The sequence below is a fragment of the Phocoena sinus genome, chromosome 1 (assembly GCF_008692025.1).
Source record: "Phocoena sinus isolate mPhoSin1 chromosome 1, mPhoSin1.pri, whole genome shotgun sequence".
In the NCBI taxonomy this organism is placed as follows: domain Eukaryota; kingdom Metazoa; phylum Chordata; class Mammalia; order Artiodactyla; family Phocoenidae; genus Phocoena; species Phocoena sinus.
The window spans coordinates 122,452,803-122,476,783 of record NC_045763.1 but is presented as its reverse complement, the minus strand read 5'-3'; the positions used below and the strand labels follow the sequence as shown (position 1 = coordinate 122,476,783).

The window sequence follows — 23,981 nt, the reverse complement described above, 5'->3', positions numbered from 1 at the left end:
AGGCACTCAGAATTCCTAGCCCATACTGGCCCTCAGACCACTTTTGCATGTGGGGCTCTGGAATTAATTTTTTCCAAAGCTCCCAGGTGTACATCTGGGGTTGAGTACCACTGTATTACACCAAAACAAAACAAAATACTGAATATAAGACCTAGATGTCTTGCCTTAGCCTTGTATAAAAAGGAGGGAGCAGGGGGAGAGGGGAAGAAAAAGAGGAAGAGGAGGGAGAATTCTCCCACCATGGACGTGTTTTCATCCCTCATATGAATGAATTTTTAAAAATTCCTGGTGACTTTGATTTCAAAGCAAGGCCCTGAAAGCTGTCTTTTCTTTTTTGCATCCCTTGCAGCATTTAACCCAGAGCCTTTGCCCACCTCCTATGCTCAATAAATATTTGCTTAGTGAATTGAAAAGCTAGTAAATTTAGAAGGAACCTAACTCAGGCTCTGTTGTATTTTCTTTTCTTTCTTTTTTTGCGGTACGTGGGCCTCTCACTGTTGTGGCCTCTCCCGTTGTGGAGCACAGGCTCCGGACGCGCAGGCTCAGCGGCCATGGCTCACGGGCCCAGCCGCTCCGCGGCATGTGGGATCCTCCCGGACCGGGGCGTGAACCCGTGTCCCCTGCATCGGCAGGCGGACTCTCAACCACTGCGCCACCAGGGAAGCCCTCTGTTGTATTTTAGGTTTTATTGATCATTCCTTCTGTCCCAAAGGCCTTGAATAGAGAAGAAAATCCTACCTTTGGTTCAGTTTGGGAACTACAGTCACTTCAGTTAGGCAAAAGTCACATAGACCATGCAGAAGTCAGTGGACCTTCCCTTAAACCCCCAGATGTTCACCAGGTGCCTCTACCGGGCACTTAACTCACACTTACTCAGCACCACTTTTGTTTGAACTTACTTGGAAGTGTTCTTTGGGGGCACGTTCCGACTCCTCAGTGAGATTTTCATCATCTTTGAGGAATGACACACAGACCTCCGTTTCATATCTCCCTTCACAGTGCCTAGAACGTTGACCTGTGCCCATGGGTACAGAAACACTGCTGATTGGATGACCGGCTTGTATTTATTTAACTCTTCTTTGATGAATACAAGACACGTAGAGGCAGCTTCTCAGTCATCTCCCTAAGAGCACCGGGAGACAAGGAGGGGGTGGCAGTGAGGAGTTAATGTTAACTTGTGATAAGGGGTGAAGAAAGGGATACACACATGTTCGTTTATTCAGCCATTCAGTTCTACCAACTCCCTACCACATGCTGGGTTCACGTCAGGCACCCGGAAGACAAGGCAGATGGTCTCTGGCTCCAAAGATTTTATATTTTCATGGGAAGATATTTGTTCCTTAGAGACAAGTTCAAAAACATGATCCGGGACTTTTAACCTAATTTTTGGTGCTATTGCAATGATTTGGGCATTTGGCTTACCATCCTCGGTAGGCTTGTTGAGATGACCACTACACGTATCGTCTCTTCCATGTTACTGTGAACGTCTTAAGAGTATGCATTTTATTTACCTTTGTATCCCAGAGCCTGGCACAGTGCCTGACATGGTGAGTGCTTGTGAATGACTGTTGATTCACTAAACGGATAGATTTGCATATTTTCCTTGGTTCTCTCCTAGTCTAAGTCTTTTGCCTGAGGGCCATAGCTCCCCTTGGAGTACTGCTGAATAGGCAGGATGTAGTTAATAAAAAATTAAAAAATACACAGAGGACTTGTCCTAAGTATGCTGTTCCGCGTGGATTTCTAGTTCAAATAAAACATGAGTAAAATGAGTAAAAGCTGAGAGCTCTGATGTAGATGTGTTGTGATTTTTGCTTTAGGTTTTGGCATTTAAAAATGACTTCGTTCCTCTATGCTACTCTTTTTCTCCCTTAAATTCACATCCCTCATAGGCAATTTTAGATACTCTGTACTTGGAAACTACTTCTTGAAATAGAACCCACTTTTTTTCCCCTCAAGGATGGCCTTATTGCTTTCTGCCTCAGGGATTGGGTTTACCCTAGCTCTGTGTTTTATTGTATTTTTTTCTCTTACAGCTAAATGTGGTCAACAGTGTCAGCATTTCAGAGGACATCAAACCCTTACCAGGGCTTCCTGGCATTGGAAACATGAACTACCCATCCACTAGCCCTGGATCTCTGGTGAAACACATCTGTGCCATCTGTGGGGACAGATCCTCAGGTATGTACAGAAGCAGACACTCCTCCCAAGTGCCCCATGCAATGGGGATACCAGAGAAGACACCTCTTCCATTGCCCACTTGACTCCTTTGTACCCAACGAGAGAAAAGGGGTCTTTGAGCATGGTCCAGCTTGGGGCCCAGGCTGTAAATTTCTGTCACCACAGCCTTAATGAATTTAAAGCATAATTTCATGTGGTAAGATTAGATTTATAGAAAACATTTCAGAAGCCCTTCCCTGGAGTTACTGTGTTGCATGTGTATCTGGGATAGAGAAGCTGTTGTAATGAGCAAGTATCTCAAGCTACAGTCTCTTTAATTTAAAAAAAAATATTTTTTTATAATTCTAAAAATAATATCCCAACATAGGAAATGTGGGAGAACCAGAAAAGTACCAGTGAAAACAAAGAGTTATCTATAGTGTTCCTAACAAAATAAACCCTTTGATATTTTAGCGAATTTCCTTCTACAACATTCTAGGTTTTTAACATGTTTCCATAGGTGGAAATAAGTGTGTTTTCACTGATTTTATCTTCTTTGATCCTCTTCCATTTTTGCCCAAATTATTTCTTTCCTGACTTGTTTCCCTGCCTCTCCATCATTCCTGCCTCCCCACTCCCCATCTCAACAATTTTGATGACATTTGAATCTCTGATTTGATGAATGAGGAAGATTCTTTTCTATAGTTGTCTATGACGGCTGACAATATTTTCTCATCTTTTTATTGTCACCAAAGTCCCTGCGAAATGTGACTCCACTGAAGGTTCCAGGTGCCTGGAACTTAGCTACACAGCTGATGTTTGCTTGTTCTCAAAAAGTTGTTTCCAAATCATGCAGACTTGACCATTGCCATAGCAACTTAATTCCAGCCACCCTGATAGAGAGTTTTTTCTGCTATGGTTTAATTGAAAGTTGGGCAGTTCTCTCATATATGGAAGGACCACGGGAATGACAAATTGGTCCCGTGTTTCTTAAAGACAAATACTTCAGAGCTGAAAGCATTAGGTTCTTTGAGCCCAAGATAAAAGCCTGTATTTATTGAGTTCAGGAAATTAGTATAGTCAACTGAAGACTAAACTTCATCAAGCAGGCTATCTCTAGCCACCACTGCATCTTAGAGTGGCTTCTTCTGAAATGTAAGCTCCTGGGATGCAGGTATTTATACTGGCTAGTTCTCAGGGACTTCAAGTTCACTTCGATATCAGCCTAAATACAACCAAATTAGAACGTCATGTCAGGTCTATAACTAAACAGTATCTCATGTCATACTCAAGAATCAGACATAAATATGTTTTGAATGATCTGTTTCGTTATATTTTTCAAGTCCCACAATTCCAGTCCATTAAGCGTAGCTGCATGGTGTGTAGTATTGGGAAGACTTCTACTTAGAAAGAGTATGGTGATTGATTCTTGATGCCTATGTGGGCATGGGTATGGTGGCTCTCCTGACCAAATTAGCCATCTCTGGCTGGAGTCCTGGAAACCTGGATGCGTGGAACAGGTAATAAGGGCAATGAAGCATGTAACAGGTTATTCTGCATCAAGCAAAACTACCTTCCATCAGATCTTTATGTCACATCTCAAGATTATATGTCATATTATGCCATAAAGATCATAGCCAGTTTACTCCTCCAATAGGCAGTAGTATATAAAAAATTTATAACTCAAGTTCTTGTTCATAGTTTATGATAGAGGATAATACTTTTAAGTGAGATTCCTAAGTCCTTGGGCTTCAATTATGGGGAAATATGTGTGAAGCTGAGGTTCTTTTCCTGCTAGATAACACGTAACAAGCATAAATATTTTTATTTCTTATGTATACTGATGTCTTAAATGAAGGCAGAACATTTTGCTTAACTAAACGTAAGAGTTGCCCTATTCAATAAATGTAAGCAAAATCTTAGGTCAGGACTTTTCTAATAATGCTGTCTGGAATTGGTGATTCCAGAGAGTCGCTTCCAGAGAGTAGACACGAGGAAGGGCATATTTACTCTGCCTTGGTTTGGTTCCTGTCATCAAGCCTGCATTCCCTGCTTTGCTTTCTGTCCCATTGCCTAGGTGATGTGCCAGTTTGCCTAGGCGAGAGCCAAGGGGTTCTTTTGCATGAAAGACCCAAATAAACACAAGAATAACTTACGGAATGTCGTTTTCTTGTGACCAGGAAAGCACTACGGTGTGTACAGTTGTGAAGGCTGCAAAGGGTTCTTCAAGAGAACCATAAGGAAAGACCTCATCTACACGTGTCGGGATAATAAAGACTGCCTCATTGACAAGCGTCAGCGCAACCGCTGCCAGTACTGTCGCTATCAGAAGTGCCTTGTCATGGGCATGAAGAGGGAAGGTGAGGTTCCCCACTACCCCTCCCTCCACTCGGGGCAGAGCAGTTTGCGTATAAATGATGGAAACAAGTGCAGGACATAGGAAAGAGTCCTGCTAGGCTGGACTGTGTGGAAGAAGTTTGAAGCGGAGGGGGGAAATGACTTTGGGTACCATGATTTCTCGAGTATTTCAGTTGAACGCTTCCTGCCCTGGTAAGTGTGTACCCCCGAGCAAAGATAGCAAGAGCATCTTCCTCCCCCATGTTCACCTATCCTCTCCTGGACCTCAGATGATGGTCCAAACTGGACCCTCTCCCTTGCTCTTCCAATAGCCAGACAGCATCAGAACTGAGGTCTCGGGGTCGCTGTGTGCTGCCCTGTAATGGGACATCAGTCTGACCTTCTGGGCAGAGCTGACTTCTCCCCTCTAATCCTCACTCTGGGGAAGCCTGCTGGTTTGATTAATCTCTCTGGGCTTTTATAACCTTGGTCTGCTACAAATCCTCTGAGATTGGTGTATTCCAAAGTCTTTGGGGATTATTGGCATTACCAATAATCAGACTTTGCCTTCTCATTCAGAGAGATCACCATCATGCGTTTTAAAATGTTACATCTTTCAAACTTACAGTGTGGGTTAGCTGGGTTGTTGTAGAAAAAAAAAAATCTGAAAGTGCTTTCTGTTCATGTACAGATCAAAAAGTCTTTCTGTTAAGTAATACAAATAACCTGAATTGGGCAGTTAATCAGCTGGTAAACTCAAGCAAGTACAGGGTGTAAATGGTGAATCTTAATAGATTTAAGAGTAAGGGGGTCCTGCCTCTCTCTCTAGGAAATGGGAACAAGGCATTTAGTCACTCCCAGGTGACTTTTCTTATTCTTGAAGAACTTCTTTTCTGTGAGGAGGGGGGAGGCTGACTGAAAGGACCAATGAAGAAAACGTTTGAGCCCCTTCTAAGAGAGAATGCTACCAAGAAGGAAAAAAAGTGATATTCCTAGCATGTTTGAGATGGAGGTGGTCCTTGAGAATAACTTAATAACCCTAACCATTCTACAGCCAAGGAAACAGGCTTGGACTGATGGAGTGAGTTTTCCAAGGTCCCCAAGGTAGGTGATGAACAGAGACTAGGACCGCTTACTCCTAGGTCAGAATCTCAAACTGACAGACCCCCAAATCTGTCCTCCTAACCTGTTCATCACACGGTCCTCCCCATTTTAGGAAATAGCCATTTTTCAGTTGCTCAGACCAAAAGCCATTGGACACCTCTTTTTCTTTCATACACCACATTCAATGGGTGAGGAAATCTCTGTTTCTCAAAAGACGTTCAGAATCTTTCCATGTCTCACTATTTTTACTGTTATCACCAAACCACAACTCTTTTTTGTAATAATACAAACAGCCTCCTAAGAAGTTTCTCTGCTTCCGTCTTTATCTTCCTTCGGTCTCTCCTTATCAAAGCAACCTGAGTAAGGCTTTGAACAAGTGGGTCAGGTGAAGCCTTTCCTTCACCAAAACCCTCTGATGCCTTCCCTTCTTACTCAGAAAAAAAAGGCAAAATTCTGGTCATGACTTCAAGGTCATACATAGTCTGGCTGCCCCATGTCTCTCTGCTCCAGCCTTCCTAGTGTATTTGCTGGGCCATCAGGGGTGCTCCCACTTTAGGGCCTTTGCACTTACTGTTCTGTCTGCTTGGACTGCCCTCTTCCCAGGTACCTGCATGACTCACTTCTCCTCCTTCGTACCTTTACCTGATTGTCAACTTCTTGATAAAGCTTTGCCTGACTACACTGTCTCAGATTGCCCCAAACACCCTCATACTTCCCAGTCTCTTTCCCACAGCACTTACCACTATCTAACGTACTTTAAACTTTTGTCTGCTGTCTGTCTCCAAGAACGCAGGGATATTTTTCCCGCCTTTTGTCCCCCCACGGCTTATATCACCAGTGACTAGCACATAGTAGACGTTTAAGAAAAAATCGTTGAGAGAATGGATGAGTGATTTAAACTAAATATCAGAATCATAAGTGTTAGCAATGCAGGAGCTTCTAAAAATGATTCAGTCATTCATTCATCAAGTATGACTTGAGTGATTACTTCATGCTTGTGTCATACTTGCTGTAGAGGGGTCAACAAGTTTCTAGACTGGAGCATGTGATGTGAAAAATCAGCTGGTGGAGACTGTCTCCTCTTCACTGGGATAGAACTGATACTCTTTGTAGCTTCCACCACTGTGATAGTCAAAACGTAAAATTAATGCCCCCAAAGTGTGTCTCTCATCAGCATAGAGCATGATTGCTGCAAATTGCAAATCACTTATACTCGATTCTCCTGCCTCACAGTCTAATTCTGACTCTCAAAACTCAACCTGAGGGCTTCCCTGGTGGTGCAGTGGTTGAGAGTCCGCCTGCCGATGCAGGGGACACGGGTTCACGCCCCGGTCCGGGAAGATCCCACATGCCGCAGAGCGGCTGGGCCCGTGAGCCATGGCCGCTGAGCCAGCGCGTCCGGAGCCTGTGCTCCGCAACGGGAGAGGCCACAACAGTGAGAGGCCTGTGTACCACAAAAAAACAAACAAACAAACAAAAAAACTCAACCTGAATATTTCTGGCTCAATTAGGGTCAGAGTGGTTCACAGAGCAAATGGTGGGAAGCGTGGTTCTTTATTTTAAGTCAGACAGGGACATGTGGATTGTAAGAGCCTGGGCAGTGCTTCTTTTAAACCTAGTATTATTTATGATTCTTTCGTAGCAAGTAGGGTCCAGTTTTGGTTCTTGCATTAAAAAAAACAAATAATGTGGAGCAACAGGAATGATGAAAAGCTGAGGAATAAAGATTAGGAAGGGGAAAGGGGCTCTCTGAGAAATTGCTAAAGGAATTGATGCTATTCACCCAGACAAAGAGAAGGCAAAAAGCGAGTCAGTTCCTCATCTCACTATATCGAGGGTCACTTTTAAAAAGTTACTGGACAGCCTTTCCTTCGCCACTATCATTTCTGGCCTTCATTTACAGAATTTGGGGCTCAGTTCAGGCACTTTCTTGAGGACAAGACTAATAAAATCCTGGAACAGGTAACTGAGTGATACTATAGAATTTACATTCCTAGAGAGTTGGACAGACAGAGAGAGATGAGATTGGGGGTGGGCTCAGAATTCACCTGCCTAAAGCCAGGGTACATAGTGGCGAAGCTGGAGTGGACATTTGCCATTGCCTGATGTAACACATTCATTTCCTGAAAGAAGAAGCAGAGGTTCTGAGAGGCTAGGGGTCTTGCCTAAGCTTACATGGGAAGCTAATGGCAGAGTGGGTGTAGGACTGGGACCCTCTGACTTCCAGGCCACCAAACGATCCTCAGGGGTTCTGGGGAAGTCTATTTCCATAATTTTGGGTCATATAATGTGGTTTGGGTAGTAAGAGAATGGATTATTTTTGAGGCAATTTGTGGTCAGCACTTGACATTCCTGTGGGTCTATTCATCCAACCAGCCCAGAGCCTTGGTGTCAGGGGTAAGCTCAGGAGGCAGCCAGCCTGGGTCTACATGCTGGCTTCACCACTTTCTAGCTCTGTGACCTCAGGCAGGTTACCTAACTTCTCTGTGGTTCATAGCATTTCAGAGGGTTCTTGTGGGGGTTAATTATGAAAAGTGTTAAGCATAATTCTGACACAGAGAACGGGCTCCATACATTTTGGCTGTTTTAATACATCACAAAAATGTATGTTGGACTAATGGAAAATCCTATTTTAGGTCCCACTGGCCCCTCAACGTACCCTGATGTACTGAGTAGCAGTAGCTCAAAATGCGCCATAGAAGATTTGCTTCAACAACAGATACATGACTCCTCATTGATGACAGTAAGATTTATGTCACAAAAAGGAGAACTGAATAGCAAAGGATCACTCAGTGAATTGCAAAATTGGAATTAGAATCTAATTCCCTGAAGCCAAGGTTATCTTCTTTGGAGCGTGAAGGTTATTTTCCTTGAGTGCTACAAAGCTGTAGAAGAAATCAATTGAGGGCCACAAGAGGAACTTGGTTTGCTTTCCCCCATCTTTTCAAATCAAGACAAATAGATGCCCATTAACCTACCTTTAAAAACAATTAATACAAGAAGCATTCAACTTTAACCAGCAAATCCAACGGATGATAAAAACACATATGAGAGTTTCTGTATGTTGTCAGTGAATGAAGGCTAACAGAATGGACAGAAAGAAAGGATGAGGGGAAAAGAGAAATAGGGAGAGGGAGGAAGAGGCCAAGGGCAGGGATAGAGAGAGGACCAGAGCAGAGCCCGAGAGTGTAAAGAGAGGCCAAGGGGAGGGGAAATGCTACTTTTCAAAAAACTTTAAAATAATTGTTTTGTTTAATCTTCATAAAACAATCTCAGGTAAGTACTATAATCCCCACTGTACATATAAGGAAACTGAGGCTTTGTAAGCTGAGTACCATGTCCGACGTTACTCTCTAGGAAGCGGTCAGGCCCATTTTGAAAAAGATTTATTTGACTCCAAGGTACATGATTTTTGCTCTTCTCGTATTTTGTCCTCTCTGTTCTTTTTCTCGTCCATTTCTTCTTTTTCTTACTCTCCTGCTTTGATCTCTCTTTCCTTTCTTCCTTTACTCCTTCCTTCCTACCCTCCCTCCCTCTCAACCCCTGAATATCATTCTCATCTTGAGGTTTCTTGGTGTGTCTCTATTAGAGACAGTGACGTATCAGCCATATTTGTGCTGTCAGACCCTTCTCTGACCTACTTTGAGAGATCAATAATATCACTTGCGTGACAAACTAGATGTCCAGCATCCAGTCCCAGTTCATTCCGCAGCCTTGTGGCTCAGAGAGTAGGAGGTGCCTTGGAAAGTGGACAAAGGGGAGGAAAGGAGAGAAGATGAGACGTAGAAGTTGCTCATGGAATAGCTGTCACTGAGGTCCCTCTTGGCCAGTGCTTAGAGTATAATTTTCTCGATTCTGGGGATTTAGAAAATGTGTGCCAATATTGAATTCTGCTTATTGCTACTGGGAATAAGAAGATGGAAACTGAAGCTTTCGAGAGGTTGGAAACTAACCCCATAGAGACTGTTCTCCCAGTGAAGAGCACAGAATTGGGAAAGGGGTCTGCCTGAAATTCTAATGTACAGACCCAGAGGGTTCTTTGATGAAAACCCTAAACTTGGGGAATCTGAGAAAATTCTAGCCTCCACCTTTGCCTGTGTACCCTTCCCCACCCCCGACATCGGCTGCTGATTCTGAAATGTCATCTAGGTGACATTATTCCACCCTTTCGCTTACTAAATACCCACATGGCTCCCTGAAGATCTTCCCTGACAAGTCAGATCAGGTGATGCTGTGTTCAGGCCGGTGCACTAGGGGCAGACCTAATGGGACGTGAATGCCAAGAATGATGCACGGGATCTGACAGAGGGAAGTTTTAGAGTAATGCGCTTGATACTTAACTATTGCATGCTCCCGGTTTATTAGAGGTAGCAGGTGGAGGAAGGATAGGGGAGACAGCATGCAAGGAGACAGTGGTTCATTAAAAGAAAGGGCAGAATTGGAGGTTATTAAAGCTTAAAAGGCACATTTAGAGTGGTCACCATAATGAACTGGAAAGACTATGGACTGAAAAAACCCATAGTTTGGCACAGGCATAAGAAAACAGCTCAGCTCTGCTTTCTTGGTTTCATCTGTTAACATGGCAGCATCTCTGATTCATTGCCACCATGATGCCCATTTTACAGAGGAGGAAAATGAGGCTTAGGGATGTAATTAACCTTCCCACAGTTGTCCTGGGCATATGGTAACGTCTGCACGTCCTTGTCCCTGCCAGCTGTGCAAGAAGAAAGGCAGAGAAGCCGGGAGCGGGCTGAGAGTGAGGCAGAATGTGCCAGTAGTGGCCATGAAGATATGCCCGTGGAGAGGATTCTGGAGGCTGAACTTGCTGTTGAACCAAAGACAGAATCCTACGGTGACATGAACATGGAGAATTCGGTAGGTGGTCTTAGATCTCCATCCATCTCCCATTTCTTGGAGGGGGCTGGAGATGGGGAAGGAGTATGTTTGAGTCCTAGAACCTGTCCGTTCAGAGTACTTTGTTCCTTTTTTAGACAAATGACCCTGTCACCAACATATGCCATGCTGCCGACAAGCAGCTCTTTACTCTCGTTGAATGGGCCAAGCGTATTCCCCACTTCTCTGACCTCACCTTGGAGGACCAGGTCATTCTGCTCCGGGCAGGTAAGGGATACCAGGGCTCCTTTCTTCTTGGGTTGCCATTTTGAAATTACCCTTGGGATCCTAAAACAAGTGACCTGATGGAGCTGTAACCCATCCAAGCTGTGCACCTTGCCGAGACAGGATAACCCTATCCGAGGTTGTTGTTTTTTATATTATTGGTAAGCTCTGAAATTTGGATGGCCCTCCCCCAAAACTTTCATTTTCAAATGAAACACTGTTAATGGAGGAGTAAGACTCTTTTTCTTTTTTTTAATATTTAAATTTTCTCTTTTATACTTAATGAAATTTTTATTAGTTTCTACATGCATTTTATTATCGGAGAAAAATACCTTTTAAACACACACATAATTAAAAAAACAAGGCAGGTTTACAAGAAGGTGAGAATTTTCTATTTAATGAGATTTTTCTGTCCATTGGTTCTCTTAAACTGCTTCCTAGAATCCTTTTAGTGACCAAGAAAGGCTCTTTTTCCATGCAAATTTTATTCAGCCTTTATAATTTGCATTTAATTTTCAAAGACAGTTAAGCAATTGTTATTCAAGACGATCTGAAGCTGTGCCTCATTACTATTATGAAATTGGAAAATAGAGATATTCCCATTTCACAGGTGAAATAGGGGAAGCCATAGATTTTTGCTCAGGCTTTTACTAGAAAGATTCCAGGGTCCCTTCCTATTTTAAGATTCTACATGCTATCATCTCTCTAGCCTCCCATTTCTGGGACACTGCAGTTGACATATGCCAAATCTCCTCTTTGTCATGGAGCCAGCAGGGACATTTCATGAAGATTCGCTGAGCCTGGGGAGCCAGTCCACTTACTTCATCCCTATTAGATAATGAGCGATCCCTGAGTGTCGATGGAAAGCTACATGCCGTGCTGGGTGCTACTAAACAACGCCTAAGAAGTAAAACCAGCTTGTCAGGTCCTGGGGGCAGACACTGCAGGGTATACTCGCTTTATCTACCATGGCAGCTAACACAGTGACCGTTACCCGTTAAGTGTTCAATCCATATTTGTTGATGGACTGGAGGGAAAAAAAGAGTCCTTGCCCTCAAGCTGCCATTCTGGGCTGCATTGGGGAGACTGTGGGGGAGGAGCAGACCCACGAGTCAGGGGACCCCAGTCTCACCCTTTGTTCCCTCACTAATTAGTGGTGTCGTCTGGAACTAGTTTTTGACCTCCCTGGATTTCTGGTTCTGCTTTTATTCCAAAGGATAATAATACATGCCTTGGGTGATTATCAATGAAGCAAGAGTGTGGTCAGGTTTCCCTCAAGGCCTCCTTCTTATTCTTGCAGGGTGGAATGAGTTGCTGATCGCCTCCTTTTCCCACCGCTCGGTTTCTGTGCAGGATGGCATCCTTCTGGCCACGGGTTTACATGTCCACCGGAGCAGTGCCCACAGTGCTGGGGTTGGCTCCATCTTTGACAGGTGGCTCTATTCTGCTTCCGGCGCTTGTATGTGTGTGTGTACACATGTGTGCATGTGTGTGTGTGTACCTGTGGATAGTGCTGGGATGTAGGATGGACAGCCCAATCAGCTGTACTGGCTGGAAGCAGAGACCATTCAGCACATGAAAACATAAACCTGGGGAATGAGAAAGGGATTAAAAGAAACGGTTATCCAAGGAGATGGGGTCAGTCAGAGGCCAACAGAGTTGCTGGCAGATGAAAGACCCTATTATCCCTAAAGGTTTCCAGGGAAGAGACTGTATTGTTGACATTACCTAGTAAGGTGGGAGTAGGGAGTTTGAACTGCTTATCCAAGGGGGCCTGGATGGGAATTAGGGTTTAGGATCTGACTTTAGGAATCTGGGAAAGATGAGCTGAGGTTTTTGCTGGTCTCTGCACCAGGTTCTCTGGGGGAATCCTGCTATAAGAGCAACAGCCTCAGTCTGGGGTTCTGTGCCTTAAATTGTTCTAAAGGAAAATTAAGCCAGGTGATTTAAAGAGATGAGAAATGAACGGGCGGGTGAAAGGACGGAGAACTGGGAAAGGAAGAGTAAGATTGAAAATAGTCTCTCTGTCCAATGACAGGGCCCTGTGGTCCCTTCCGAACCCCACCGTAAATGGTCTTCCAGGGCCATGCGCATGTCCGTCTAAGATGTCCCTACTCCTTCCCTGCCTTTTCCCACAACATGTTCCACATGGAGACTATCACGGTCTTCCGTTGACTCAACCCTCTTGATGGTGTCTAGAAATTTCTGCCCTGTCACGGAACGCCGTCCTTTGCAGTGTTCTTCCAGACATGCGATGCCCTCACCCTGCTTTGCCCGTTGCATTTCTGCCAATTCCCAAATCCTCTAGGCTGCCTTTCCAGCTCCCTCTCTGTGTTCACTGCCTCATCCTCGGTGTTCCCTGGGACTTTGATCGTGCCAGTTATTGGCTTTGTGTTTCTGCTACGTATTGCTTCTGTGTCTGTTTCTTTAATTAAACTGTGAGCTCTTTGAGATCAGGGACTGTATCTTATTCATCTCTGTGCCCCTAGTACCTGGCACATCTACTGGAAAATGGGGTGGGTACACAATAAATATTGGTTGCATTCATTTTATCAGCCCTTGGCCTGGTATTCATGATTTTCTCATCACCTGCCATTGTTTCCTGTGAACAGAGTTCTGACTGAGCTCGTCTCCAAAATGAAAGACATGCAGATGGATAAGTCGGAGCTGGGGTGCCTACGAGCCATCGTGCTATTTAACCCAGGTGAGTGCGTCGTGCTTAGCTCTCCTCCATGGTCGGCCCCCAGTGCTCTGATGTTCTCTAGTCTTCTAGCTCAGCAGAGACAGATAAGGGAGGGCCAGGAGACCTATCCTGGGGAGGACAAGGAGTCAACTCTTCATGACCTCTGCTCCTCGAGCCATCTTGAAAAGGGTCTCAAATGGGCGTGGTGTGTGCATGTTTGGGGGCAAGTGGGGAGGACGAGAGATGCCAGAGGGCTAGGGTAGTAGCAAAGAAGGCGGTAAAATGTGGTCAGGTTCTACATATATTTTTAGACAGAGCCAATGGGATTTGCTGATAGGGTGTGAAAGAAAGAGAGGTATTAAATATAATTCTTAGAATTTTTCATTTTGTTTTCTGGAACACTCGGGAAAACAGAGATTTCATTTACTGAAATGGCGGTTCAAAGGGTGGGTGGCTAGGAATCAGGACTTTGGACATGAGAATCTGAGATGGATAGTAAACGTCCAAGAGTGGCTCTCCCGGAAGCAATTGTTTATGTGAGTCTGGAGTTCAGAGAAGAGGCAGGACCAGAGATGTACATTTGAGAGCTATCAGCCTAGACCTGGCATGCAAGGCTCTGAGACCGAGAGTAAATTAGAGGCATTGCAGAGCAGAGGGCTGAGGGCTAAGCCCTGGGGCACGGTGATATTTAGAGGTTGCAGAGAAAAGGAAGAGCCAGCAAAGAAGCCTGAGAGGGGGCAGTGAGTGAGACAGGGAAGAACCAAAGAGTAGTGTCCTGGGGGGCCCAGGGAGGAAAAGCATTTCAAGAAGGAGGAAGTGATCAGCTTCATCAGATGCTGCTGTGGGTCAAGAAAGATGAGTATTCAGAATTACATAGTAATTGACACACATGCTTCATCTCCTGAACTAGGTGGTCTGTTAATTGATGCAGGATGTGGGTCTGTCCGGTTTTTGTACCCCATCTCTTTACTCAGTCCATGCTTAGCACGTAGTAAGCACTCAATAAATGTGTGAAGGTAGTATTTCTAGAATGGCCCGGATAAAAGAAAACTCTCCTCCTTGGAGTCAGCCGTGGGTACCTTTGCTCCAAGAGTTTATTGGGTAGATTGGGCACAGGAAGGAGGTGTGAGGGCACAAAGGCCTGGCTTTGTGTATTTCACAATGTCCCCCATCCTCTGTAGAAGGGTGTCCCGCAGAGGTGTGTAAGGAGAGGTTGAATCAGCTGTCTTTTTCAGATGCCAAGGGTCTGTCCAACCCCTCTGAAGTGGAGACTCTGCGAGAGAAGGTTTATGCCACCCTCGAGGCCTACACCAAGCAGAAGTACCCGGAACAACCAGGCAGGTGAGGGAGTCCTGGAAGAATGGTAACAACTGCAGCAACTCTTCTGATCTGCCATTAATGAATGGCGACATGCAGCAGGCACTGTCTAGATTTTTTCACAACCGTCTCAAAGCTACTCAGACACTGGCTCCATGAAACCGGAGGTCTCGTCCGTCTTGTTCACCCACTGTTCACCACTTTGGCATCAGAGCCTAACAATTAGTATTCATATTTAAATGTTGAATGAACACCCCAGTGAACGAACGATGGTGGGAATCCTTAGCTCCAATTTCTAAAGAGGCCCCAAGGCTCAGAAAGGAACATTGCCCAGGGTCACAGAGCTGGTGCATGGTGGGGCAGGTTGTGAACCCAAGTTTTTCTGATTTCGAAGAGCTTGTGCTTTTCAGTGTGACTGCATTGCTTTCTGCTTTGCCCTCATGGAAGCCCCCATGCAGTAAAAGGTACAGGATTTGGTAGCCAGGAGAGGTGACCGCTGGCCCCGAGGGTGCCATCTGTAGCCTCTGGCGAGGTCCTGGGTCTGGGCCTCTTGTCTGAAAAGGAAGACATCGGTCAGAGGATCTCTGAGGCCATCTACCAGTATTCCTGAGTGGTTAAAAAAATCCTTTTCCCAAATGTTTCCCCCAAGTACAGCTGAATAAAAGTTTTCCTCCTCCACTAACTCTAGTTAAAAAGAGAGAATACGATCCTCAAACCTCACAGAAAATGGAAAATGAAACTTGAAAAAAACTTCTTTAAAGGCATGAGTTTGTTTTTACGATTAATTACCTATGCTCCCAGTTCTCACTGATGACTTTTATTCCTCTGTGGAGTCTAATTTCCATTAGCCCATTTTTCCTGGATCATAAGCCACTATCTCTCAGTTGTCCAGAAGAGGCTGAGCTCATTTTTTATCACAGGCAATGAATGCATCTGTGTGAGTGGGGTCCAGCCAGTTGATACAATAAATGTGCAGGCCTTGTGTGTTATGGAGACTAAGCTGTGACAACAGACTTCCCAAATGTCAATAGTTGAACACAAGTTTATTTCTTCCTCACAAATCAGTCCTGGATGGGTAATCAGTCTAGTGCAGTGACTTTCTTCCACACTTTCGCTCAGGGACCCAGGCTCCTTCCTTCCTGGGGTTCCACCATGTCGCCGAGTCTCATTGTGTTGTTGTTTTTTTTTGCGGTACGCGGACCTCTCACTGCTGTGGCCTCTCCCGCTGCGGAGCACAGGCTCTGGACGCGCAGGCTCAGCGGCCATGGCTCACGGGCCCAGCCACTCCGTGGCATGTGGGATCTTCCCAGACTGGGGCACGAACCCCTGCATTGGCAGGCGGACTCTCAACCACTGTGCCACCAGGGAAGCCCTCTCATTGTGTTTTGTATGCTGATGGTGGAAGGGAAAGAGGAGAGGGAGCACAGAGGTGAGGCTGTATGGGCAACACATTGATCTGGAAAGGGTACCCCCTCCCTTTACTCACTTCCATTGGCTAAAACTTGGTCACATGGACCAGCTAGCCAAGAAGGAGACTGGAGAATGTGTGCAGCTGGATGCCAAGGAAGAAGGGAAGAATGGATTTTGATAGGCACCTGGCAGTCTCTCCTACATCTGAAGTGGGTGAGGTTGAAAGAGCCCTACCCAACCAGCAGGGCCTGGCTACCAGCATCAGCTCAGCTTCTGGCCAGTGAGAGCTGACTGAAAGCCCTGTGCTGGATGACATCCACTGAATCTCCCAGCTGTAAGGCAGCATTACTCATGTTTGTGTGTGTGTGTGTTTGTGTGTGTGTCTGTGTGCACATATCGTGTGCAGGGCATTAGGACTAGGAAGGCTCGTATTCATCCTTTTCCTGGACTTGGCTCTAGGTAGTGCTGTTTACCTCTTTAAAAAGCAAGACTCGGGCTTCCCTGGTGGTGCAGTGGTTGAGAGTCTGCCTGCCGATGCAGGGGACGCGCAGGGGACGCGGGTTCGTGCCCCGGTCCGGGAGGATCCCACATGTGGCGTGGCTGGGCCGCTGAGCCTGCGCGTCTGGAGCCTGTGCTCCGCGATGGGAGAGGCCACAGCAGTGAGAGGCCTGCATAACGCAAAAAAAAAAAAAAAAAAAAAAAAAGCAAGACTCCTAAGGCTTCCCTGGTGGTGCAGTGGTTGAGAGTCTGCCTGCCGATGCAGGGGACACGGGTTCGTGCCCCGGTCCGGGAAGATCCCACATGCCGCGGAGCGGCTGGGCCCGTGAGCCATGGCCGCTGAACCTGCGCATCCGGAGCCTGCGTGTCTGGAGCCTGTGCTCCGCAACGGAAGAGGCCACAACAGTGAGAGGCCCGCGTACCGCAAAAAAAAAACCAGAACTTTTTTCTATCTTATTATAAAAGCCAAGCATGCTTTGGTAGGAAATAAGGAAAATGTTTTTAAATAAATAGGGTAATATAAACTGATTGTAAATTTGGGAGGTATATTTCTTTCTAGCAGCTTTGTGTATCAATGTATGTATACATAGAAATGTATATTTACAGATCTGAAATCATATGGTTTGGCGTATTATTTTGCTCCATTAGCTATTTTAGGCATTTTATCAGATATTGAAAAGTACAAAATTCTTATTTTCAATGAGTTTGTAATATTTCACAGGATGGGTGTATCCTAATGTATCTAGTCATCGTTCTGTGGTTGACATTTAGATTGTTTCTAATGAATAACACTTTAAAAACTTTGGAACTTGCCTGTTTTCCCAGGAAGGGGACAGCCAGGGGCCTGGGCGGCCCCCAGGCACTAGGCAGAGATGCCAACACTTGTTGCCTGGCCCAGGGCAGGGCCTGGGAGTTCAGGGAGGGAGTGCAGGGACTGGGTCCCTGCATGTCCCTTGGGTGCATCCAGTACAGCCCGGACAGTGGGTGACCACCCTGATGCTGAGCAGGTCCATCAGGGATGTCACTTGGCTCAACCAGGTGGGCAAGTGTGCCGAAGGCTGGTCACCTCTGGTTTGCAGAAAGTGGTTGAAGTGGTCCCTGGTGGCACACAAGCCCTGTCAAGGCCATTTTCTTGGTGGTGGAGGGCTGCCACTCCGTGGAGACTTTTCAGAAGTACACCTCACAGGGGCGAGTTCTGCTTCCTCTAGCCAGAAGCAGACATCAAAACTCAGGAGGGGGCAGAGTTTGCAGGAACCTTCTTTCTCTCACACAGCAGGTGCCTTCAAAGGCTGTGAGTCCCCCTTGTTGCCAAACATGTGAGCGAGGAATGTGACCCTGTGGCTATGGCTATTAGGGGGTGTGTTTATTTCTGCATCCTGATCTTAGCTCCCAAACCGGGGACAGACAGCAAAGACAGCAGTTTTATGGTTAACATTTTTTAAAAAATTATTTTATTGAAGTATAGTTGATTTACAATGTGTCAATTTCTGCTGTGAAGCACAGTGATTGTTTTATATATATATATATATATATATATATATATATATATACATTCTTTTTCATATTCTTTTTATTATAGTTTATCACAGGGTGTTGAATATAGTTTCCTGTGCTATACAGTAGGCCCTTGTTGTTTATCCATACTATATATAATAGTTTGTGTCTAGAATGGTTAGCATTTTACACATTGTAAAACTTTGGCATTTTTAGAGTAAAAAAATACATTTTCAGAGCTAGTCAGCCTAACTTCACATTTTATAAAGAAGCCGTTTTCTTTGCCTAATTACAGAAACCTCTTTCGTGGCAGAGCCTTGACCAGGAGCTCAGCCTCCTTGTTCTTATCTAACGGTGATACCATTCAGATGCACTCAAAGGCTTTCTTTTTTTTTTTTTTGCCACATCGAGAGGCCTGTGGGATCTTAGTTCCCTGACCAGGGATCAAACCTGTGCTCCCTGCAGTGGAAATGCACAACCCTAACCACTGGACCGCCAGGGAAGTCCCACTCAGGCTTTCTAATCAAATGTTTTGAAGGTGTGTGTTGGCCTTGGTATAGACCTTTAATTTTTCCATGTAGGGAGGTAATTCTTACCTTTTTAGATGGTGCCACTCTGTTCTTCTTATATTGCCACATTTCCTTAAAACTTCTTTTGGCATGCATATAGACCTATATGCATTTTCGAGGAGTATTAAAACTCCAATTTGAAAACTTCTCGTGAAATAATGTGACGTCCAGGGAAGATCTGGCCCAACTGGAAGTTGCTGATTTAAGGCCACCGTGACTAACAAGATTTCGATTCCTGTACTTTTTATTGGAAATTGTGAGTAGAGTTATTTGATTTCCAGTCGTTATCAGTAATAACGTTAAAAATAAACTTCACTGGCAAAAAGAATCTTGAAAGATGAAGAAGGACCACAGAAGCATGTTGGAAATGTGGCAGACTGAGGAGCCTGAAAAGGACCCTGTATGTGTGAGGCTAATTCCTTCACACACTAGTCTCTTTCCCTATGGTGAGCCTTACAACTAAGGTCCTTAATTATAGAAGAGTGTGTGTGTGTGTGCGTGCGTGTGTGTTGTGTGTGTGGGTGTACCAGTGTGTGAGGGCAGGTGAGAATGGAGGAGAATGTGTGTGTATACTTTTACACATGTGAATATGTGCAAGTTCATGTGTGTGAGGGTGTCTAAGAGTGCAAGTGAATGTGTGTGCACACGTGTGTGTATGTGTAAGAGTGGTGAGGGGGTGTGTGTGCACATGTGTGGGAGGCATATGTGAGTGTGTGTGTATGCATGGGTGTGTGTATTATCTCTCCAGACTGTGGGCCCCTCAGGGGTGAAGGCTACTATTTTCTGTCTCTCTCTCTTCCTAACTGAAAGGTAAGCACATCCATGTTGCTGCAAATGGCATTATTTCATTATTTTTTATGGTTGAGTAATATTCTAGTGTGTGTGTGTGTGTGTGTGTGTGTGTGTGTGTGTGTGTGTGTATACACACCCCTCCCACATCTTTTTTTTTTTCTTTTTTTTTTTGCGGTACGCGGACCTGTCACTGTTGTGGCCTCTCCCGTTGCGGAGCACAGGCTCCAGACACGCAGGCTCTGGACGCGCAGGCTCAGCGGCCATGGCTCATGGGCCCAGCCGCTCCGCGGCATGTGGGATCTTCCCGGACCGGGGCACGAACCCGTGTCCCCTGCGTCGGCAGGCAGACTCTCAACCACTGCGCCACCAGGGGAGGCCCCCAACATCTTTTTTATCCATTCGTCTGCTGATGGACATTTAGGTTGCTTCCATGACCTGGCTATTGTAAACAGTGCTGCAGTGAACATTGGGGTGCATGAATCTTTTTGAATTAGAATTTTCTCCGGATATATGCCCAGGAGTGGGATTGCTGGATTGTATGGTAGCTCTATTTTTAGTTTTTTAAGGAACCTGCATACTATTCTCCGTAGTGGCTAGAGATTGTCGTACTAAGTGAAGTAAATCAGACAGAAAAAGACAAATATATGACACTGATTATATGTGGAATCTAAAAAACTGATATAAATGAACTTATTTACAAAACAGAAATAGACTCACAGACATAGAAAAGAAATTATGGTTACCAAAGGTGAAAGGGGGTGGAGGGATAAATTAGGAGTTTGGGATTCAAATATACACACTACTATATATAAAATAGACAACAAACAAGGACCACTATATAGCACAGGGAACTATATTCAATATCTTTTAATAACCTATAATGGAAAAGGATCTAAAAAAGAATATATATATAACGGAGTCACTTTGCTGTACACCTGAAACTAACACAACATTGTAAATCAACTATATTTCAATAAAAATTTTGAAAAAATTTAAAAAAGAAAGTCACACTTAGGCAAAAAAATAAAAAAACAAAACAAAATAAAAGTAAGCACAGACTATGAATCTGATGTACAAAGTGGTTATAAACGGATAACAGAAATGTGGTAACTGAGGCACATTGAGGTCACATTGCTTAAAGTAAGTGTGGTATGAGGAAAAGCATTGTCCGGTGAGGAGATGAGAACTGCTGGTCCTGAGAGTGGGGGGCTCTTCCTGGATCCCAGAACTTATCTCACTGCCTGGTATGTGGTTTGTACACAAACACATTCAGCCAGTGGCGAGAACCCCTGTGGATTCTGCACATCCGCCATGCTGTGCTGTTCTAAATGCTTTGGCAAATCTTCCCAGGAATCCCCAGGCACGGAGAATGTAAGGAACACCAGCTGTTTAGGGTTGGAGATGTGAGTCAGCATCAGCAGGGTAGCTCTTCCTCTTGCCCACCACGAATGGGGGTGCTGAGGGCAACTCTGGGATGTGGCCACAGAATTCAAGAGATTCTCAAGAGGTCACAGGATCCAACTTCCACCTTTAAGAAGCATAACAAGACCTCTAGCCTATTTCTGAAGCTCTCCAGAATTAGAGATTCTCCAACTGCCTTAGCCTCCCCAACCAGGCTCTTTCTTCTAATCACAGATTGGTCAAGAAGACCAAATGAGCTGCCTCATGCCAGCAGCTGCCCTGTGCACGCTGGTTCCCCAGTTCTTAATGTCTCCTTTGCTTTCCACAGGTTTGCCAAGCTGTTGCTGCGCCTCCCAGCCTTGCGCTCCATCGGCTTGAAATGCCTGGAGCACCTCTTCTTCTTCAAGCTCATCGGGGACACACCCATTGACACCTTCCTAATGGAGATGTTGGAGACCCCACTGCAGATCACCTGAGCCTCACCAGCCACAGCTCTTACACAGGACTAGTCAGGGCAGGTGTGTGTGGACCACCCCCCTGCAAACGTTCCTCCACCCCCCACCCCCAACCCTTCCTGTTACCCAAACGTGATGCTTATAATAAAGAAACCTTTCTACACATGCGACTTTTATAGGTGGAGTTTTGTATAGATGTTAATGGTAACCCTTCTTTGCTATTTAAGGGGCTGAGGATCTTTCTGGAAGTTCTTGGGAAAACTAACCAAGCCTCTGTACATATAATTAGTTTAAATTATTTTTTCACTTGCATTGGAAAGCCAATGACCAAATAATAAAGTAATATATGTAATATTGGCACTGCTTGGAGCATGGGGTGAATTATTGTTCAGCAGGGCAGTTAGATGTGGGAGGAAAGGTATGGGGGGTTAGGAATGGGGGATGGGGATGGGGTCCTGCAACAATAAATCCCACAGTTAGATACCCCATGTCTAAGCTGGGCACAGCTAGCTTTGCCCCAGGGTAGCCCCTGGAGAGATTGGGAAGAAACATTGTCTTTCAGAGTCAGCTTGGTTTTTTTTTTTGTTTGTTTGGTTTTTGCTCTTTTCCTCCTAAGAATAGTGAGTACTAACAGGCTTGTCCTGACTGTGGGTAATGGAGTATAAGAGCAAGAGTAGATGCTCTTTTTTTTTTTAATTTTATATTGGAGCATAGTTGATTAACAATGTTGTGTTAGTTTCAGGTGTACAGCAAAGTGATTCAGTTATACATACACATGTATCTATTCTTCTTCAAATTCTTTTCCTATTTAGGTTAGAGAAGATGTGCTCTTGATGGGGGGAAGACACGGGTCCTGGGAGTTGGTGGGAGGTGGTAATGGATTTTGGTAATGGTAAAGGAATGGATTTTCTGTCCTTAACTAGCAACAATAACAAAAGACCAGAGTGCACCAAATTTGTTTTCCATCATTATCTAACTATATGTAGCCTGTTCTTAACAACTTACTGACCAGAGACGTATTAATACGTCTTTTGTTACCCAAACGTTGTTGACCGGAGTGTTTCAATATTCACTTACATAACAAATTGCCGGCCACAGGCATTAGTTTCTGCAAAAATCCTCCAGTCAATAATGTGTTAAAAGGGGCAGAGAGGGCTTCCCTGGTGGTGCAGTGGTTGGGAGTCCGCCTGCCGATGCAGGGAACGCGGGTTCGTGCCCTGGTCCGGGAGGATCCCGCGTGCCGCGGAGTGGCTGGGCCCGTGAGCCATGGCCGCTAAGCCTGCGCGTCTGGAGCCTGTGCTCCTCAGCGGGAGAGGCCGCAACGGTGAGAGGCCCACGTACCGCAAAAAAAAAAAAAAAAAAAAATGAGGAAGAGAGAAATGCTCTTCCAGCTTCTAACCTATGATCACCTAGTGTCTTAGAGCCCTGATGTCTGCTGGACAGTGAGCTCCTTGAGGGTAGAAACGGTGTCTAAGTGACATCACAACCAGCCTATACAGCCCATCTTGTTCAAGTCACCTTCCTGCCATCTGCAGAAACAGGACTTAATGGATACACAATTCTATGCCCCTTAGGGTTGTAGAGTATACAACCTGAACAGCTGCACATGGCTTACCTTCTTCATACCACCAGAACCTGACCTGGGGTCTGGCATGCAGTAGGCACATAGTAAAAGTGTGTTGTTGAATTGGGTTCCACACAACTGGAAAGAATTCCCTAAAGGTTTTTGTGATGGCAGATGCGTCATTCCGCGGCAGCAAGTTGTCCTCTCAGAAAAACCCCAGGGCTAACTCTCCAGTCCAAATATATTCAACAGTGATCATGCAATTTTTGAGAAATAAAAATTGCATTATTCCTGGGAAAGAAAAGTTTAGGGATCCTTTAGACTTGGACATTAAGCAATGGAGTTGAAATCAATTATGCTGTTTTTTTCCTTTTGTTTTTCATCTGCATTTATTTGTGAACCATGATGAAAATGATTGGGGTGGGAGGAGAAGAGAATTTAACGCTGGGCTCCCTGACCTCTTCTCTCTGCCAGCATAACTCACTGGACACCTTCAGCTGCCTTATAGGTAACATGAGGCTTCCATGGAAACCCATCATGCCCCAGGTGTGGTAACCCGAGTTCCATTCCAATATTTGATCCCTTCCTCACTGAACCCTAGCTCTTGCCTGGAGCAAAATTCAGGCTGATGAATGCCCAGCAGGGTGTCTGAACATAGATCATGTGGTGTCTCCTGGAATTGTTGCCACAGAACCCGCTGAGCTAGGCAGGAGTTGGGCAGGCATCTCTCCCCAGGCTGGTCCCATGACATTCGGGGCCCCTAAGGCCACCTCCTTCCTGACCTGGTCCCCCTCACATCCCAGGATGAGCAACTGAGTGAATGTTCAATATTCTTTAAGGCTCTGATCCACAGCAGCCATGAGAAGCTTCTAGAGCCTACACCCCTGAAGAGAGACTTTCCTCATTCAGCTCACGTCACCAACTAGAGGAGTCAGTTCGTGGAGAGAACAGATTGTCCCAACAATGTTGATTAATGTTCCCTGAGACTCACAGCCCCATACTCCCCAGGCTGACTTACACAGATAACGAAATCAGGGGAGTCAGTCTTGTGTTCCCAAGAGTTCTCATGGAGCTGGGAC

General features: G+C 45.2%; 1 protein-coding gene across 2 annotated transcripts in view; it reads left to right on the top strand.

Annotated features, from left to right (window-relative positions):
- RXRG (retinoid X receptor gamma) overlaps nucleotides 1–21,698 on the top strand; it is a 44,758-nt gene extending 23,060 nt beyond the window's left edge. For both annotated transcript variants that reach the window (XM_032639911.1, XM_032639922.1), the window contains 8 exons: nucleotides 2,037–2,181; nucleotides 4,341–4,520; nucleotides 10,316–10,476; nucleotides 10,593–10,722; nucleotides 12,020–12,152; nucleotides 13,332–13,423; nucleotides 14,638–14,743; nucleotides 21,212–21,698. In XM_032639911.1, the coding sequence (XP_032495802.1) occupies nucleotides 2,037–2,181; nucleotides 4,341–4,520; nucleotides 10,316–10,476; nucleotides 10,593–10,722; nucleotides 12,020–12,152; nucleotides 13,332–13,423; nucleotides 14,638–14,743; nucleotides 21,212–21,359 (1,095 nt within the window). In that variant the 3' untranslated portion in view covers nucleotides 21,360–21,698. The remainder of the gene's footprint in view (nucleotides 1–2,036; nucleotides 2,182–4,340; nucleotides 4,521–10,315; nucleotides 10,477–10,592; nucleotides 10,723–12,019; nucleotides 12,153–13,331; nucleotides 13,424–14,637; nucleotides 14,744–21,211) is intronic.
- Nucleotides 21,699–23,981: the final 2,283 nt, after the last annotated feature.